Source organism: Pan paniscus, chromosome 5 (genome assembly GCF_029289425.2).
Source record: "Pan paniscus chromosome 5, NHGRI_mPanPan1-v2.0_pri, whole genome shotgun sequence".
NCBI lineage: Eukaryota > Metazoa > Chordata > Mammalia > Primates > Hominidae > Pan > Pan paniscus.
Genome location: NC_073254.2, coordinates 181950493 through 181968849, shown reverse-complemented (window position 1 = coordinate 181968849; position 18357 = coordinate 181950493). Strand labels below are relative to the sequence as shown.

Genomic DNA, 18357 nt, shown 5'->3' with positions numbered 1-18357 from the left:
GTTTTTTAATGGTGTAGCTTTCCTCTTTTAATTACTTTTATCTAATCAAATACTGTGTTAAATGCCCAGGAGTCATAGTTCTCCATGTGCGGAGTTTGCAGAGAGCTTTGAAAGATTGCTAACTGGGGCATGACTTCTGTGTTACTATTGCACAAACTAAGAACAGTGGAAACAATGTGTGAATTTTCAAGGGTCAAGTGTTAACTAAATTGCAAGACTTTCTCCCTCACGTGAGGAAATTTAGTTTTTATTTCCTCAAGGATTTTGCACGTAATATTTTTATTTTAACTTGTGCTGCTTTTCATTGCATTTCAGATGCTGCTGCTCTTCATACATATGTAATAACTTTGCTTTCCACTGGGGAGAATGAAGAAACCAGCCACTCTTGATAACTGAGCATTCTCTTTTCCTGCTCTGTGCTTTCACAGCTCCATTATTTTCTCTTGACCTCAGGTGTTTTCTGCATCTTTATGCACTGGAATCCTGACCGTTTTTCAAATGCCCCTACATTCATGAATTCTTTTCTGGTCTTCAACCTATATATAACCTCCTCCTCCTCTGAACCTGAATTAGTTAGATATTGCTGAATAACAAAGTATCCCATAACTTAGTGGCTGAAGAAAATAATAAACATTGCCTCTCACAGTTTCAGCATGTCAGGAATTTGGGAGCAGGTTAGCTGGATAGTTCTTGCTCAGGGTATCTCATGCAGTTATAGTCAAAAGGTCAGCCAGGGCTTCAGTCATCCTAGGGCTTGCCAACTGGCTGCCAAGTAGATGCCAGCTGTTGTTAGAAGGCCCCAGTTTCTTGCTACATGGACTTCACCATAGTACTGCTTGAGTGTCCTCCCAACATGGCTGCTTGCTTTCCTCAGAGCAAGTGATCTGTAAGAGCACAGACAGAGGCTGCGGTGTCTTTTCTGACCTACTCTTGGAAGTCACACATTGCCGTTTCTGCACTTTTCCTATTGCATGTGAGTCAATCCATTCAATGTGGAGAGGAACTACAGAGGAGGTGGAGCTCACTGGAGAACATCTTGAAGGCTGCTTACCCCAGAGCGTGGGCGTGGCAATATATCCTATCTCTCTAACATGACTTAAAATATTCTGTCCTGTATAATAAGTATTTGTTTCCCTCTCCTGCCCACTCTACTGGATTTATATGTCCTTGAGAGCTTAGATTTGCTTCCTCATCTTTGCATAGCTTGAAATATCTGGCACATTGCTTTCGATATATGTCACATTTCATCCATAGCCTCTCTCTTAATGAGTATAAATGAAGATGTACACATGGGAAAGAATCAGGCAAATGGAGAGAAAGAGAAACAGACAGATTTTGCCTGAGAGTGTGTGAAGAAGGGCAAATGAGAGAGAACAAACAAGGTGGACAGCAGAGTAAATTGCACATTTTTCTAGATAAACATAAAAACTTGCATGCTACTTTTGTAGATGCTAGAATACTAACTTTACAAGAATTTAAATATTTGGAACACTGTGTAACCATATTCTACTTTTTTAATGTATGTGAATGACTTGCCACATTATTTGTAACTCAAACTCCTTCAATTGTGCTTAAATATTCTGCAAACAAAGGGTCGCTTTTTATCAAAACAGAGAAATCATTGGTTACAAATAACTCTTTGGCATTGTCAAGGAAAGCATTTATAAGTCTTTTATGATTGAGAACTTTACTTAACCTTTAATTTACCGCTCTTTAACCTGGCCCATTGGGGTGAAATCATCTCTGGATTGATCAATTAACATTTATATATAGATAATTAGAGCAAAGGGCACACAGGAATGTCAGGAGGAACAAAAGACCCATGAGAGGATAAGTCCTGGCGGGTCCTGCTCTGAAATGTCACCTGTTCTTCTTCTCATTTCCACTCCCAGAGCCATTTGCACATCATAGTCCAGTTCTTAGTAACTCATGTCTAAATTATCAAAATGACCTCAAGTAGTTCTCACTACTTCCAGCTTTCCCTCCATACTTCTGTCAGAGCTAAACTTACTAAAACATCACTCCCTTCCCATGTTTAAAAACTCTCTTAGTACATTCTGGCTGCTATAACAAAATCCCATAAACTGGTGGCTTATAAACAACAGGAATTTATTTCTCACAGTTCCGGAGACTGGGAAGTCCTAGATCAAAGCACTGGCAGATCCAGTGTCTGGTGAGAGCCCCACTTCCTGGTTCATAGACGGTGGCTTCTCACTGTGTCCTCATATGGTGGAACGTGTGTGGGAGCTTTCCGGGGTCTCTTTAAAAGGGCACTAATTTTATTCATGAGGGCTCTTCTCTCACACCATTCACTTCCTAAAGACCCCGTGTTCTAACACCATCATTTTGGAGATAAGGATTTTAACATACGAATTTTGAGGGAACACAAACATTCAGACCATAGCAGAAACCTTCAGTGAATCCCACAGTCTAGAGGCCTTATGCTAGGTGTGTCTCCTAGAGTCAACCCTGATCTCTGGCCAGAATCTGCTCTGTTCTCAACTCTTTTCATCTTGTCCCCCACCATTTTCCTGATACATCTTTTTGATCAGCCCACCTGATTGCTCTTCTGTTCCAAGCATACTTGCATGTCTGTGATTCCTTCCTGCTTAGAAACAACATTTCTTTCCAGTGACCAAACAGCAATCCTCCCATTTCTTTAAATTCAATTCAGGTTCCCTAATGGATCCATCCTGACTCAATAATTCTCTTTTCCTAACTTTCGGGCTCCCAGAGTTTGGGGATTACAGATACTTCCTTGTAATACTTGTTCCATGGTAATCTTGTGTCTCTCAACTACGCCCTGTGATTGTGTAAGCCAAGTATAACTATAAGGTATTTATCCACTCACTGGGTGCTGTAGTCCACATGCATTTACTAAGTGCCTACTTTAGTCAAAGTAGATGTTCAATAAGAAATTTAGTGAACAACATGTGAATGAGAGCAGAGAAATTATAAAAGTATGAGAAACTACAAAAATAGTGACCCATTCATTTATCCACTAGAATAATCAATAACTCTTGATTACAAAACGATCAGGTGCTCAGCATTGTATTTGATGAGGCATGGGTCATGAAAGGGTTAAGCAAGTAGGGTCTCTACAATTTCATGACTTTTCATTTAATGTTGATAGCTAAGGTAGGAGTATATGAAACACTTTAAACAAAAGTCAGGCCAGTATTGAAGTACATTACAGATGAACTTTTTAAATAAATATTGAAGAAAGGTAAAGAAAAAGGGAACAGGCAGTGAGGTGTTAGGCTCCAGAGAAAGTTCCTTGGAGATCTTTAGTCTTGAACTGGACCTAGGAATTTGTGATTTGGCTTTGAATATGAAGGTGAGTATTACCGTGAGACTAGATGGCAAAGAGCATGCATCTAGGTGTACAGGAACTAGAAGAATCCTAGGCTACGCAAGGAACTTCCCAGCTGGAGGGGACGGAGGTGTGGAGAGAACAGGATGGACGGTAGGGGAGGGGCAGTTTATTTTAGGAGGATGAAATGAAAGGAAGTCTGCGAAGTTCCTAGCAAGCCACCTAACCCGAAGTAGGTGCCCATAAACACTAGCTTTCCCCTCCTCTTTGATTTAGCATTTAGGAAGTTAATGATGTAGACCTTCTAGCCATGAAAAGATTTTTACTCCTTTCCTTAGGTGATTAATCTAATAACTTTTTATTGGTGTCATGTTTATTCCTCACCTAACTTTCCAAAACTACAAGGAATATCTTAATAGGAGAGGAGCAATCTTAGCTCACAGCTATATCAAGAATTCCAGGTGACTGATAATTCTATGTGAAATGCACATATACACCGTCTTTATAACATTATCTGTGTATGTGCGTGTGTGTGTATAAAGGCAGCATATATATTTTTCTATATCTTCATCTGTGTATCTTAGTACATACATTCATATATTGATATCTGTATCTATCATTTATCTATATCTGTATATAGGTATATATCCAAGTTGACTGTGTATGTATAGTAATAGACAATCAGAATTCCTGAATGACTCATTTATCATTTTTGACTCCCTGTAACTTGTAAATTTCTTTCTTTTCCGAAGAGGACATGCAGAAACAAACACAACATTCCAGCTTCCCAGGTTGCATTCCACACCTGCGTCTGGGCAGTGGCATTTCTTCAAGGGAGTTACATGAGTCTCTGTCTTCACTTCCAATGCTGACCATACCTCTATGTGTCAGACCCTAGTCCCTTCACTGCTCACTATCTGGTAACCCACTGTTACCTGGTGCCCATTTCTCCTATTTTTTATTCAAGGTAGACATCCTCAGTTCAAGGAGGTTGAGGTGGCCTGGTGCAGCTGTAGCTTAGTTTTCAGTAGGACTCTTCCTGTGTCCCTAGGAAGATACACTTCACTCTGTGGGAACCAAAACTCTGGACCCACCACGTCTGCAGCTGTCTGTGCTTCACTGCCAGTTGCAGGATGGGTAAGATGGACTATTTATATTGGAAGGTGTGCACTTCCAGGCCCCAAGACTTGGACCTCTAAACTTTCCCTAATGTCCCTAATGGCTCCTGTCACTGCACAGGGTTGATTTCACACCATGGCCGCCAACGTAGTGCTTGTTTCTTGTTAATGTTCTCCAAATAGCAGGATGTCATTAATAGAGTAGGACAATTGATGTTCCATGTGTTGTCTAGATGGTATGAGTCATTTGGGATCATATTAAAACTGAAGGAGACAACTATAGAAGGGTGTTGTTGTCCATCCATGTGAGAAAGAACTCTTCTAACAGGAATGGAAAAGCCTGCAGAAGCTACACTGATGGCTGCATACCATGCAGCCATGGCTTTCTGGGCCACTGCGGCGGGAGTTCATGGGCTGACCATTTAGGCTCTGTAAGTCTTCTTTATGTTTCCTCTACAGGGTCATTTCTAAGCTTTTTTTTTTTTTTTTTTTTTCTGAGACAGAGCCTCACTCTGTCGCCCAGGCTGGAGTGCAGTGGTGCGATCTCGGCTCACTGCAAGCTCCCGCGTTCACGCCATTCTCCTGCCTCAGCCTCCTGAGTAGCTGGGATTACAGGCGCCCGCCACCACGCCAGGCTAATTTTTTGTATTTTTGGTAGAGACGGGGTTTCGCTGTGTTAGCCAGGATGATCTCGATCTCCTGACCTCGTGATCCGCCTGCCTCAGCCTCCCAAAGTGCTGGGATTACACGCGTGAGCCACCACGCCTGGCCTCTAAGCTTTCTTTTTAACTTTGTTATATACAGGCATATTTTCATAAATGTTCTAATATTTTCTCCATGAATTAGTAGCAGATTGGGAGGTCTATAAAGGTTTTAGTCTACCATGTTGCTGAAAGCAAGATGGAGAATATTTTTCACATAACAGCTGTGAGAGAAAAAGGTAGAATACAGCAGCTTCATAGGGTCGCAAAGTGAAAAAAGTATGTGTGTGCTTGAGCATGTGTATGCGAGTGACTGTTTGGTTAGAAATAGGAAAGCATTATGAAGGACTTGGATAGGTTCCAAGAGGGGAAAGGAGAAGCCGCACCTTTAGGTGCGCCCTTGCTCAGATTAAGTTGACCGATTACTTACACATCCATGGCATTAAAATACCAAGGAATTGTATTTTCTTTGTTTGTATTACATATTGCTTTGAAGTAAGTGGGATAACAGAATTTTGAAAATCTTTTAGGTGTTAAGAAATTATCTTTTATATTATTAGTATTATTCATTTCTCTAGAAAAAGGGCTTTTGAAGAGCTCTTATAGGTATTAAAGATTGGGTATAAAATGAACATGTTTATTTTGTATTTTGTTATAATTACATAGGAAATAGGCTTATCTAAATAGACTCCAATAACTTTCTTACTATTAAAATCGCCTTGGGGCTGATTTCAAATTCATGTATTGAGCTTGTCTCCTGTTTGACATAAACTTGTGTGGTTCATTTTCCAGTAAAAATACATGGCTTTTAAGATTTTTTTTTCTACAGAGTATTTTAAAGGGATAAAAAAATTTAGGATTTATATATATTGATTAATTAGTAATCCCATAACCATACTCTGAGAAATTGAATATTTGGATGGTTTTGAGATGGCACAATAGACAAAATCTTGCAGTAGAAGAATCCCTGTTGGATAACCTTTTATCCCTAAATTCTACTTTTTTATTTGCCAATAAAATGTGAGAAAATGTTTAACGTTTTTACTTTGATGCAATAGTAATTTTTCTTTTGATAGTGGGGAAACTCAGATTCTATTGTTATAACATAGTTATAATTAAATTACCAAGGAATTTTATTTTCTTTGTTTTGTATTACATATTGCTTTAAAATAAGTGGGATAGCAGAATTTTGAAAATCTGTTATTTCACTGTTGAATTTTCTCTAATTATGTTTATGGGATTACTAGTAAATCACTATATACAAGTCCTAAATTTTTTTGATTCCCTTAAAATACTTTGGAGGAAAAAAATATTCAAAATGTTTTAAAGATTTAAATTTTTAAAACATTCATTTAAAACTTTACAATGCCTAGTACTATGGGAATATCAAAATAAACATAGGAACTACTTTCCAGGAGATCACAGTCTATGAGAAAGGAGAAGATATGAATACTATGGTGTAATAACGGATCAATAGAAATATATACAAGCAGATGGGATGATTTGATAGGTTAATTGGGAATTCTGAGTCAGGGAAGACTTCCAGAAAGAGATTATATTTTAGCTCAGGTTTAATCAAAAGATTGATAAATGTGTTAACATAAAAAATGTAAAATTAGGAGAATCAGTTTTCTATGTAGTTCATTGAGTGCCTCCAATTTTTAAGATGTAGCGTTGGTATACGTGAGCTTAATGCTTAGCAGCTCCAGTCTTTGCACAGAGCACAGTCTACACAACCCTCCAGGATTACAGAAATTGGTCTAAAGCACGTGCTACCTTTCCACACTGACAGGTACTAGAGGAAACATCTTCCTTTCTCTCTGCAGGAGCCCCGTCCTGGTTTTCCAGTGCAACTCCCGCCACGTGATTTGCTTAGACTGTTTCCACTTATACTGTGTGACAAGACTCAATGATCGGCAGTTTGTTCACGACCCTCAACTTGGCTACTCCCTGCCTTGTGTGGGTAAGTCTAGCATGTTTTCTCTCCATCTCTAATACTAATGAAGAACAGAAGAACAACTATTGATGTAAAACTGGCTTAGATATATGTAAACCCTTGCAGAAGAGTTGAAAATTTAAATTTGATCATTGCTGGATATGAAACATTAATGTTTGGATCGCAAAAGATAAAAGTTCTGGGGAATGAAGGAATTGTGTTGAACTGGAAAATGCATTATTTGCATAAAGGCATTGAGAATAAGTTTGTCAATATTATTCAGCCAAGGTATACCAAGTTTTTCTGTGGGTTAGAGTCACTCTCCATGTTCTAGATTTGTTACCCTGGAACTAGAGCAGTATTACCTAATTTTTAAATTGTATACCTCTATCACTCAAAATGTTGAACACATACCGAATATATGTAAAATAACATATGTGAAAAAGAAAGAAGAATGAGATAAACCTGAACTACTTAATATTTTATCTTTTAACATTACAAAGCACCCTTTACTTGTACTATACTGTTATTACATATATACATTTTCATGGAAGTGAAATTCGTGTAACCAATTAAGCATTTACAAGTGTACAATTCAGTGGCATTTCGTGCATTCACAATGTTGCACAACCACTACCTCTGCCGGGCTTCAAAACTTTCTGAACACCTCCTACCCAGCTAATCACTGCCTGTGACCCCCTGCCCTAGCCCTGGCCACCACCAATCACTTTCTTTCTCTATGGATTTGCCTATTGTAGGTATTTCCTATAAAAGAAATCGTACAATAGGTGACCTTTCGTGTCTGCCTTATTTCACTTAGCATAATGTATTTGAGGTTTATTCAAGTTGCAGCGTGTATGAATATTTCTTTCCTCTTTATGGCTGAATAATATTCCACTGTGTGGATACCCCACAATTTGTGTGTCCATTCGTCTGCGGATGGGCATTTGTGTTGTTTCCATCTTTTTGGCTATTATGAATAATGCCGTTGTAAACATTCATATATAAGTTTCTGTATGAACATTTGCTTTCATTTACCTTGGATATATACCGAGAAGCAGAATTCGAAGTTTAACCTTTAGGAGAACTGCCCACTGTGTTCCACAGCTGCTGTACCGTTTTATATTGCCACCAGCAGTGTAGCAATGTCCCAGGTTTCTATCTCTCCACATTCTTGTCGTCACTTGTTACTGTTTCTAACTAGTCATCCTACTAAGTGTGAAGTGGTGTCTTATTGTGGATTTGATTTTCATTTCTCTAATGACTGTGATGTTGATTATCTTATCATGTGGTTGTTTACTATTCATATCTGTTCCTTATAAGAATGTCTGTTCAAGTCCTTTCTTTGCTCATTTTTAAATTGAGTTATGTTTTTGTTGTTGAGTTGTAAGAGTTCTTTATATATTCTGGCTACTGGATCCTTATCAGATATAGGATATGCACATATTTCTCCCATTCTGTAGGTTGTCTTTTCACTTTCTTCATAACGTCCTTTGATGAACAAAAGTTTCTAGTTTTGATGAAATGCAATTTATCTGTTTTTGTTGTTGTTGCTAATACTTTTTGTGTCAAACAAAAGACTTCATTGCCATATCTGAGATCATGATGATCTGCTTCCATATTTTCTTCCAATAGCTTACCTCTTGTATTTAGATCATTGGTCTACTTTGAGGTAATTTATGTACCTGGAGTGAAGTAAAAGTTCCTATCTCTCTCTATGTATAAATGACTGCAATGTGATTAAATATGTTTCATTAATTCTTCAAAACTTAATTTGAAACTATGGGATACCTTGACTCAATGGTGAGGTTTTAAGTTCAATTTATTTCAAGATTTAGTTTTAATGTCAATTATAGCTAAAAAATATACCTCCAAATGATAAAAAGATCCAAATGGAATAAATTAATTGCTTTGTTGACTTTGTAAATTATGATACTCACTTTTAAGCATATCTACCAATAATGCAATGATTTTTAAAACTAAGATTCACATAATATATGTTAACATATTGTTAAGGAAAACCTGTTGAAAGTTATTGTGCCTTTCTTTTTAACAAAAGCATCCAAAATCTAGTGAAGTTTATTATTTACAGATTGGAAAACTCTGTAATGCTTTTATTGTGACGATTTTGTTTTGGTAAGCCTTCTGCCTTCACAAAGCCACAAACAATAGAAACATTTCTAAACACACATTTTCAAGTCTTCTCTTCACACTCTATCTTTTTAGTTATCAGTTCATTTTGAACTCATTTTCTTTTAATGTGTATCTTTTTATTTTAGACGATTTCAAACATACAAAAGTAAGGAAAAATACTACAGTGAACCTTCCTGCACCCATTAGTCAGGATTTGCAGTGTAACAAGATGCTCTCGACCTTTCTTGTAATTCTCGCCGAATAACCTGCAAGCAGCCATTTTTCTCAGGAGCTCTGGCTCCCTTTAGGAGGAAATAGTATTTAAAAGTCTTGGTGCTTGGAATGCTCATTGTCACCATGTTGGTTACTGTTTCTAGGCCTAGCCGAACAAGCTAGGAGACTTTTTTTTTTTTAAGTACAAATGCAATATTAGTTATACTAACATTTTCAGTTCAAATCCAGTGTTACCAAATTTTCATTGAAAAGTCACCAATATTACAACTGTTGTTTCTTTCACCCTTGGCAAAAATTCTGTTACTGAGTGATACCAACAAAATTACTCATTTGCCTTACTTTGGAATGCACCCACAACAGTATCAGTATTACAGTATTGACACCTTCACCTAAGTGTGATTATTGGAAACAATGTTAAGATTTTTGCAGTTTGTTTTGTCATTAGGGTATATCCTTATAGGGATATAAACTCATATAAGTTAATGTATAGTTATGTTATCAATTGAATATGTATTTCTCATTGCTTTGTTTAAAATTTTTAAATTAATTAATTTATTTTTTTGAGATGGAATCTTGCTCTGTCGCCGAGGCTGGAGTGCAGTGGCATGATCTCGGCTCACTGCAACCTTGGCCTTCCGGGTTCAAGTGATTCTCCTGCCTCAGCCTCCCAAGTAGCTGGGACTACAGGTGCATGCCACCACGCCCTGCTAATTTTTGTATTTTTAGTAGAGATGGGGTTTCGCCATGTTAACCAGGCTGGTCTCTAACTCCTGACCTCAGGTGATCCGCCCACCTCAGCCTCCCAAGGTGCTGGGATTACAGGCGTGAGCCACTGCACCTGGCCTTTCACTGCTTTTAAATTTATTGTGTTTTCATTATATGTAAAATATTTCCATTATTCCAAAGCAAAAGCTACAAAACATGCTATATTCAAAGAAATACACCCTTTATCTACATTCTCTTTCTCTCCCAAAGGTAAATAATAAATAAATAAAGGTAAATAATATTCCTTTTCTCTCCCAAAGGTAAACATTTATTAAAAACAATTACCTATTTTAAAAATAGGTAAACATACTATAGATGATATCAAAAATGATATAGATGTGTCACCTTCTTCAGTAGAGAGTAGATTATACACATTTTTCTTTACCTTGCTTTTTTCACTCTACAGTACCTATTATATTTTAAAGATCACTCCCTAGTCCGGTATAGATATTTTCTTCCATATAAAAATATATAGCATTATTGAATTCCCTTGTGTAGGTATAGCTTACTTTTTCCTTACTGGCAAACACTAAGTTTTCATTTTTTTACTGTAAATATTGCTACAACTAATAGACTTGTGTGCACCCATATTTTCATATTGTTGTCAGAGTATTACTGGGATCTGCTCCCTAGAAGAGGGGTTACTGCACCAAAGGGAAAATTTGTATTTATTTTACTGTTTCCAAATTCCCCTCCCAGTAGTGGTGCGCTTTCCATGCCCATCAGCAATTGCAAAGTGCAGTATCAGGCTCTCCACTTCCTCCCCAACAGGGGAGCCGAAAGGCTTTTGCTCTGTTTCTAATTATATATTTGAGAAATGTTATTCTATGTAGTTGGCTGTGTGTTTCTTTTTAATTTTAAACAAAGTTGAGCATCTTTTCATGTGTTTAGGATCCTTTGGTGTTTCTTTTTCTCAGTCATGTTGAAAACATCACCTTTTCTTTCAGGGACAGGTTACATATATTATTTTCAAAAATATTTTCTATATAGCACACTGTTGACAGCCCCTTGTAGATACAGAAAAGATTAGCAAAGTTGGGTCACTTGTAAAGAATGTGTGTAAATTAACTTTAATTTTGGTGGTTCTTTGCCACGAGATAACTAACAACCTCCTTGAAAAGAATTTTGCGTGGTCAAGCTCTAAGTTGTTAAAATGCATTATATGGATTCTACTAAATATTAATTGTGTTTTAAATACCTTTTAGACTTTTATTTTTAAATTCAGTATGCCAATGCCATCCTCAGAATCTTATGCACTCTTGGGTTCAACTTCTTGGTTTTAATAGGGAGTGAGGCAGGGATGAATGGATGGAAAGATGTTGCGTTGCAAAGTTTCTTTGGAATCCTTCTACATATTTTTTGTGAATGTGGCCACCTCATCACTGGTTACTTAAATATAATACTCATAGAAATTTGCTTTTATTTTTTAAAATACCAGTTGCTATTGAGAACTTATATTCCCTGGCACCTCTTTTCCTTAATGTTTAACAACTACACTTGCAAAAGTTACATATTTGTGTGTTTTGCTATTTTAATAAATGAACTAGTAACCAGAAGCTGAGACAGGCTAGAAACAACTGTACTGCCATTCAACTGTGTAGTCAGTCTTCCACATGGCATGGTTCGGTTCCATCCCTGTGTCTTCATAGCTTCAACCATGTTTTAGTATGTATCTCCGTAAGTATTCACTCATGAGAAAATATAGTTCGGTTTGTCACAAGATTGTTTAGCATGCGTTATTTCAGCCTTTTTAAAAACTGTATATCCAGTTACAATGTTTCCCTATATTATGCAAAGAGAAACTTTCAGATGTCATAGATTTTATTTTGTCAAGAACAAACTGGATTTTCTTTAATATTTGCTCAACAGAGACACTCATTTTGTTTATTACTTGCTTAGTTTTTAAATGTCTTGCTAAATATAATGGCTCCCTACTCTCGTTAGCTTCTATCTCGGAGCCTATTTTATAATCACATTGATGTTCACGTATGTACCGACATCATCAGTGTTGCCGTTTTCTCATTTTCCTCATGTTTAGATTATTAGTTCTATCTTTAAGTAATAGTTTCTTTGAAGGATTATTTTTAAGTCACCTATCTGTTTTAATAGGGTTAATTTAATTAAAATGAGATGTTATTCATTATTCTTTTAGCCAAGCACAGATGACCTTCTGCTGAAAGGTGACTGACAAGAGAGGGCTCCACTCTCCAGTGGTGGTTGTGGGACTCCCTGTTCCCTTGGGATAACCCCTTTGCAATACATGACATATGACCATCCAATATACAGGCTAGGGTATGAGATGGTACACACATCATTCTGTACATTAAGTCTTTGTGGAGGTCAATTCTTTTCATATTTTTTGCATAATACCTGTGTAAGTCCTAATATTACCCCCATAAACCAGTGAACCATTTTGCACAAATCCTGGGTTATATACGGCACCTCAGAAAAGCCTAGTTCAAATGCTGGCTCTGAATCTTACTATATACATAATACAGGGCAAGGTTCTTCACCTTAGTGTGACTTGATTTCATCTTAGGTAAAAGGGGGATAATGCATTAGCATCATTTTATGTGGACACATTAAAATAATGCCTTATGAAGTACCTTCAGGGTACATGCTGAAGACAGTAGGCACGCAGTGTACACTGGCTTTTGTTATTTTGGTTGTGATTTAAGCATGCACTCCCGTAAACATATACATATTGTGTTTGTGTCTATGTCTGCATGTATGTGTATATTTACAGAGAAACATGCATTTGGACATTCTTTCATTGTAGGTTGGGATTGGGATTTCCTATAATTCAATGCATAAATCAGCCAATTACCCATTTATCTGGTGATCTCTCTTCTTGGTTTATTTGGCTTTGCCTTGATTCGTGGAGCATAGAACAAGACACATAAAATAAAATGATAACAAAATAGAAATAGAAAATCAAAGTTTATAGTCTGGGCACAGTGACTCACGCCTGTAATCCCAACACTTTGGTAGGACGAGGTAGGCAGATCACTTGAGGCTAGGCATGAGACCAGCCAGGCCAACATGATGAAACCCTGTCTCTACTAAAAATACAAAAATTAGCTAGGTGTGGTGGCGCATGCCTATAATCCCAGCTACTGGGGAGGCTGAGACAGGAGAATCGCTTGAACCCAGGTGATGGAAGTTGCAGTGAGCCACGATCACACCACTGCACTCCAGACCCAGTGACAGAGCGAGACTCCATCTCAAAAAAAAAAAAAAAAAAAAAGAAAGAAAAGAAAAGAAAAAGAGAAAAAAAGAAAAGAAAGGAAAGGAAAGAATAGGATCAAAGCTTATCAAACTATAAATCAAAATGGTAGATTATCAGGAACAAGAGCTGATGGAACCCATATTACTCCCAGGGCACAGCTTTCTTCTATGGTGGAGCTAAAGGTTATATCAATGTCTATGAATCTTATAAATAACATATGTTGGCTAGGCGCAGTGGCTCATGCCTATAATCCCAGCACTTTGGGAGGCCAAGGTGGGCGAATCACCTGAGGTCAGGAGTTCGAGACCAGCCTGGCCAACGTGGTGAAACCCCGTGTCCAGTGAAAATACAAAAATTAGCCAGGCGTGGTGGCAGGTGCCTGTAGTCCCAGCTACTCGGGAGGCTGAGGCAGGAGACTCACTTGAACCAGAGAGGTGGAGGTTGCAGTGAGCCGAGATCATTGCACTCCAGCCTGGGTGACAGAGCAAGACTCCGTCTCAAAAAATAAATAAATAAATAACATATATTAATAATACGTATGGACAACAGAAATGACAGTTAATTCTGTAAAGAAACAAATAATGTATTGAAAGCACAGCTTTATGGAAGCTGGACTGCTACGGGAAGGCTTCAGAGTCCATGCCTGATCCTGTCTGTGGTCAGATGCAGCACAGCCCCTGACAACACGATGGGCACTTTGGGCACGTTGCTGATCGTGCACTCCCGGTGCTGTGGAATGTTTCTCTGGAGGTTCTTGGCTGACCTCCTCAGCAATTCTAATTGTATAAAATGGCTGGACCTCCAGAGTCAGACCCCAGTGTTGTCTTTGACGTATGGAATCTTGGGAGTGGCCCTTGCTGATTTCTCTGAAGAGTGGTCCATTAACCTCCCCACCATCCCAGCTTAAAATGCCTGTGTGAATTGTTTTGAGCCCCCGTGGGGACTACTGGCTATTTTTGGATTGTAATTCCTCCAAGAAAATTAAAGCAAGATTTATTTATGCAATCAAAGGACATTTTATCCCTAAAGCCATCGGTTCCTTTCAATGATAAAGTTTCTATCTAATCATAAAAGATGGATTAATCTGGTACTGGAATCCACAGCTCCAATCCATTCCTTGATTTTCCTGAACTTAGGAGTGTGAATGAAGCTGCAAATGGGGTAGATTTATTGGTAAATATGTTCTTTGAATTTGTTTGGTGGTTGTATTTCTATCTTGGTGTGGTCCAAAGGACTTTGATCACCACAAATTGGAATGATTCCTCCTGCGGTGGTGGCATAGTCACCACTCAACCTGTGGAAGAAGCAAATGTCCCATGCATGGCACTGTTCCAGGCTCTTCTGTGCTTTTCCATAAATGCAGCTATAGCCCTCACCTCCTCTCCACCCTGCCCCAGCCCATACAAATGGTCCTCTCCCCCAAATTCATTATTTAGTGTCTCCTTAGCCTAGGAAATCATGTAATAGAATTTGAATACAGACGTTATAAGACCATAATAATAATTTTTAAACCCCTGGGACTGTTAACTATATATACATATATAGATATATATGTATATAAAATATCTCATATATATATATATATATGAGAATATACGTAGAGTTAGCAAAGTACTTTCCAAATTACACTGGTCTCATGCACCAAACGTCTTAACAGTGTCGTATATATTCATTTCTAGATAAATATCTAATACCTCTTGCTATCAAGATGTGTGTAATAAGATGTTCTTTTCTGTTTCCATCATCTAGTTTTTTGTGTCTCTTTCAAACTTCTTAAGCTAAACACCTTATACATTCTTCAAGGTATGGCCAGGCAACAGTGAACCAATCTTTTTCATTGACAAAATTATGATGATGAATAATTAAAACTGGCTTAAAATACCATCCAGGTAGAAACCCTGCTCTCCTAGTGTGAACTCATTATTTGACCAGATATTGTGTTATACTTCTAAGGGTAGGATATGAAATTTTATTTCCCTAAAATTCAAAAATGAGTAATGATTAATGAGCGCTTACTGTAAATATGGTGCCATTCTTAGTGCTTACTCATAAACCTCCATTGAATCTCCACAAAACCCTATTAGGATGGATGTTATTATTCTTCTCATTTTTATAAATGAAGGAATGGAACCTCAGAAGTTCATTAAATTGCACATGCTGGTGTACAAAGCCAGAGAGTTATGGCTCTAGCACATGCGTTCCTAATCACTGTGTGAATAGATAAGCCTGCCTCAACAGTTAAACTATCATACCTTTGAAAGTTCTATGGGAAGAAGGTCAAGAAAAGAACATTTCTAACTTATTAGCACTATTTCATATTTAAAACAACTATAAGGTAGAAATTATTATTCTTATTTGTACAGAGGAAGAAGTAAAGGCTCGATATGATTAAGCAACCAGGATCACAGAGTTAGGAGGAGGAAAGCTGAGAGTTTAACCCAGATACGATTGGCTCCAGAGCTCCGTACTCCTGCTTCTCTGCCGCCCCGCCTCTCCCTAGGCTGTGCTCTTCAACCCCAGATATGCTTTTCAGTTACATGGAAGTTTTTAAAGATCCCAATGCCAAGGCCATGCCTCAGACCAATTAAATGGTAACCTTTTAGGTTAGGCATCAGGGTTTGTTAAAGTTCCCACGTTTAAATATTTAAGAACTACTACGGGGTGGGCAGTCTGTAAGCAAGAAGGTATTTTCAATGGGAGTCTGTAGCATTCATAAATGCGAAAATACTCCCTCTGCCCATGTCTATTTCATCTGTAGTGATTTGACTTGCTAGCTAGCATGGGTTTTTCAGTACATTTTGATGAAGTTGAAAATAAGATTGACAAACATAGCCAAAACAGCCTATTTCCAGGACCTCTGACAAACTCTTACCTAAAGGTATGGGCTTGGTAAAATCTTTTTAATTATCCTGAAAGGTTTGCTGCCAGCTATTACTAATAGTCTATGCTCGGAATTGTTTTGAAATGATGAAGCACCCTCTGCATCTCCTTTTAAAACTGAGTAGCACTCACCCAACTTGGTGGAGCTTCATGTATTTAGGTTGATTTGCTGAGAGTGCTACTGTAGAATGATGGCTACTATGCAAAATGCACTTACCTCTTGTCCTTTATAAGCCCTGGTAGCACAGATTTTTCTGTTGCTCTAGGGGCTGAGGAAGTAGTTTCCCACCTTCCCTATGAAATGCCATCAGCCTCACCATTAGTACCATTCAAGTCCATCGGTTATGTTTTTGCCTTTTGTTTTTTGTTTTTACTGTTGTACTCCCAGGTCACTTTTCATGTAATTCTAGTTTTCACCTAACTTGGAATGCAATTCCCTTTCCATCTATTATGTCAGCTCACCAACTATAGTCCGTTATGCTTCTTGGTTGTTGTCAGTCATAGTGCAGCATGAGACAGACAGTTCCGATCCTGTTTAGATACAGAGATATTCTCGATGCCTAGGGAGTCAAGAAACTTGGGTTGCAGACACCTACTTAGGGAGCAAAACATAAAATCTAATACGAAGGACTATTTTTTGGTTTTTGAACATTGCTCTCCTAAATACAAATAATCATGTTAATATAACTCCTAAAACACATCGGAAAACTAGGTAAATATATTAAAAGATGAGTTACAAAAGAATATATGCAAATGGCCAACACGCATATTAAAAATTCAACATAATTAGTTGCTACGGAATTGCTAACTTAGGCTGGGTACTGTGGCTTAAGCCTGTAATCCTAGCACTTTGGGAGGGCTACGTGAATCACTTAAGCCTAGGAATTTGAGGCTAGCCTGGTGCAACACAGGGAGACCCCTTTTCTACAAAAAATTTAAAAATTAGGTCAGTGTGTTGGGGCATATCTACAGTCACAGCTACTTGGGAAGCTGAGATGGGAGGATTGCTTGAGCTTGGGAGGCTGAGGTTGCAGCGAGCCATGATTGTGCCATTGCACTCCAGCCTGAGTGACTGAGTGAGACCCTGTCTTAAAAAAAAAAGAATCGCTAACTTAAAGCATAAAATATAAAATGATGGACACACATTCAAAAGAGGTAAGAATATAAATTCATATATTTCCAAAAAGCAATTTGGCAATCCGTATTATAAGCTTTAAAATGTTAAACTACCCAGAGCCTATCCACATGCAATCTCCATGTGTCTGCCTGTCTGTTTGCCTGCCTCGCTGAAACAGACAGTCCATTCTCTTTCTAGCTCCTGGACCTTGTATAATTATAATTGCCACTGTGAAAATGGTGGCACCAGGATTTAAGCCACATTGAAACTAACTCCTGATGTGCTTGCAGTCCAAGTTCAAAGTTCCTTCTGCCTCCAAATTGATTGAAATTAAATCAAACTTCCTAAGCTTCGGAGTTTAAACTCCTTCCTGTTTTATTTTTGGGAATGATTTAGCAATTTTGACAGTTTTCCTTTGAATTGGATGCATGAGGTGGTGTAAAGTCAGGGTAATAGTCTAACTTCTCTAACCAAAGCAACACTGGAATCGCAGTGGCTGAACAGGGTCAAGATTGATTTCCCCTCATGTCATGGTCCAGTGTGGGTTGCCCAAGGGGCCTCTGCTCCACTCCATTATCCAGGGACCCAGACCCGAATCCTGCCATCTTCTGGTTCTGTCACCCACAGCAGCCCCTGTGTCTCGGCTCGATCCTCTTCATGGGGCCAGCTGGCGGAGGAAGAGCAAGCAGCACACCACACTGGAGACTCAGGTTTAGATCCCAGGCCTGCAAATGGAGCATGTCACTTATTTCCACGTTCCTTGTACCAGAACTCAGCCACATGGCCCTGCCTAGCCACGCCGTGTGTGTGTGTGTGTGTGTGTGTGTGTGTGTGTGTGTGTGTGTGTGTGTTCAGGGTGTAGAAAGGATGGGGGAGGAAACAGGATCTGGCCCTGTGCCAAGGAGAAAAAGCAGACGGGCTGTCAACACAC

At 38.4% G+C, this 18357-nt stretch overlaps 1 protein-coding gene across 4 annotated transcripts in view; it reads left to right on the top strand.

The window, feature by feature from the left end:
* Positions 1 to 18357, top strand: part of PRKN (parkin RBR E3 ubiquitin protein ligase) — a 1390885-nt gene that overhangs the window by 945243 nt on the left and 427285 nt on the right. For all 4 annotated transcript variants that reach the window (XM_034963207.3, XM_034963209.3, XM_055114294.2 and 1 more), the window contains one exon: positions 6959 to 7095. In XM_034963207.3, coding sequence (XP_034819098.1) covers positions 6959 to 7095 — 137 coding nt within the window. The remainder of the gene's footprint in view (positions 1 to 6958; positions 7096 to 18357) is intronic.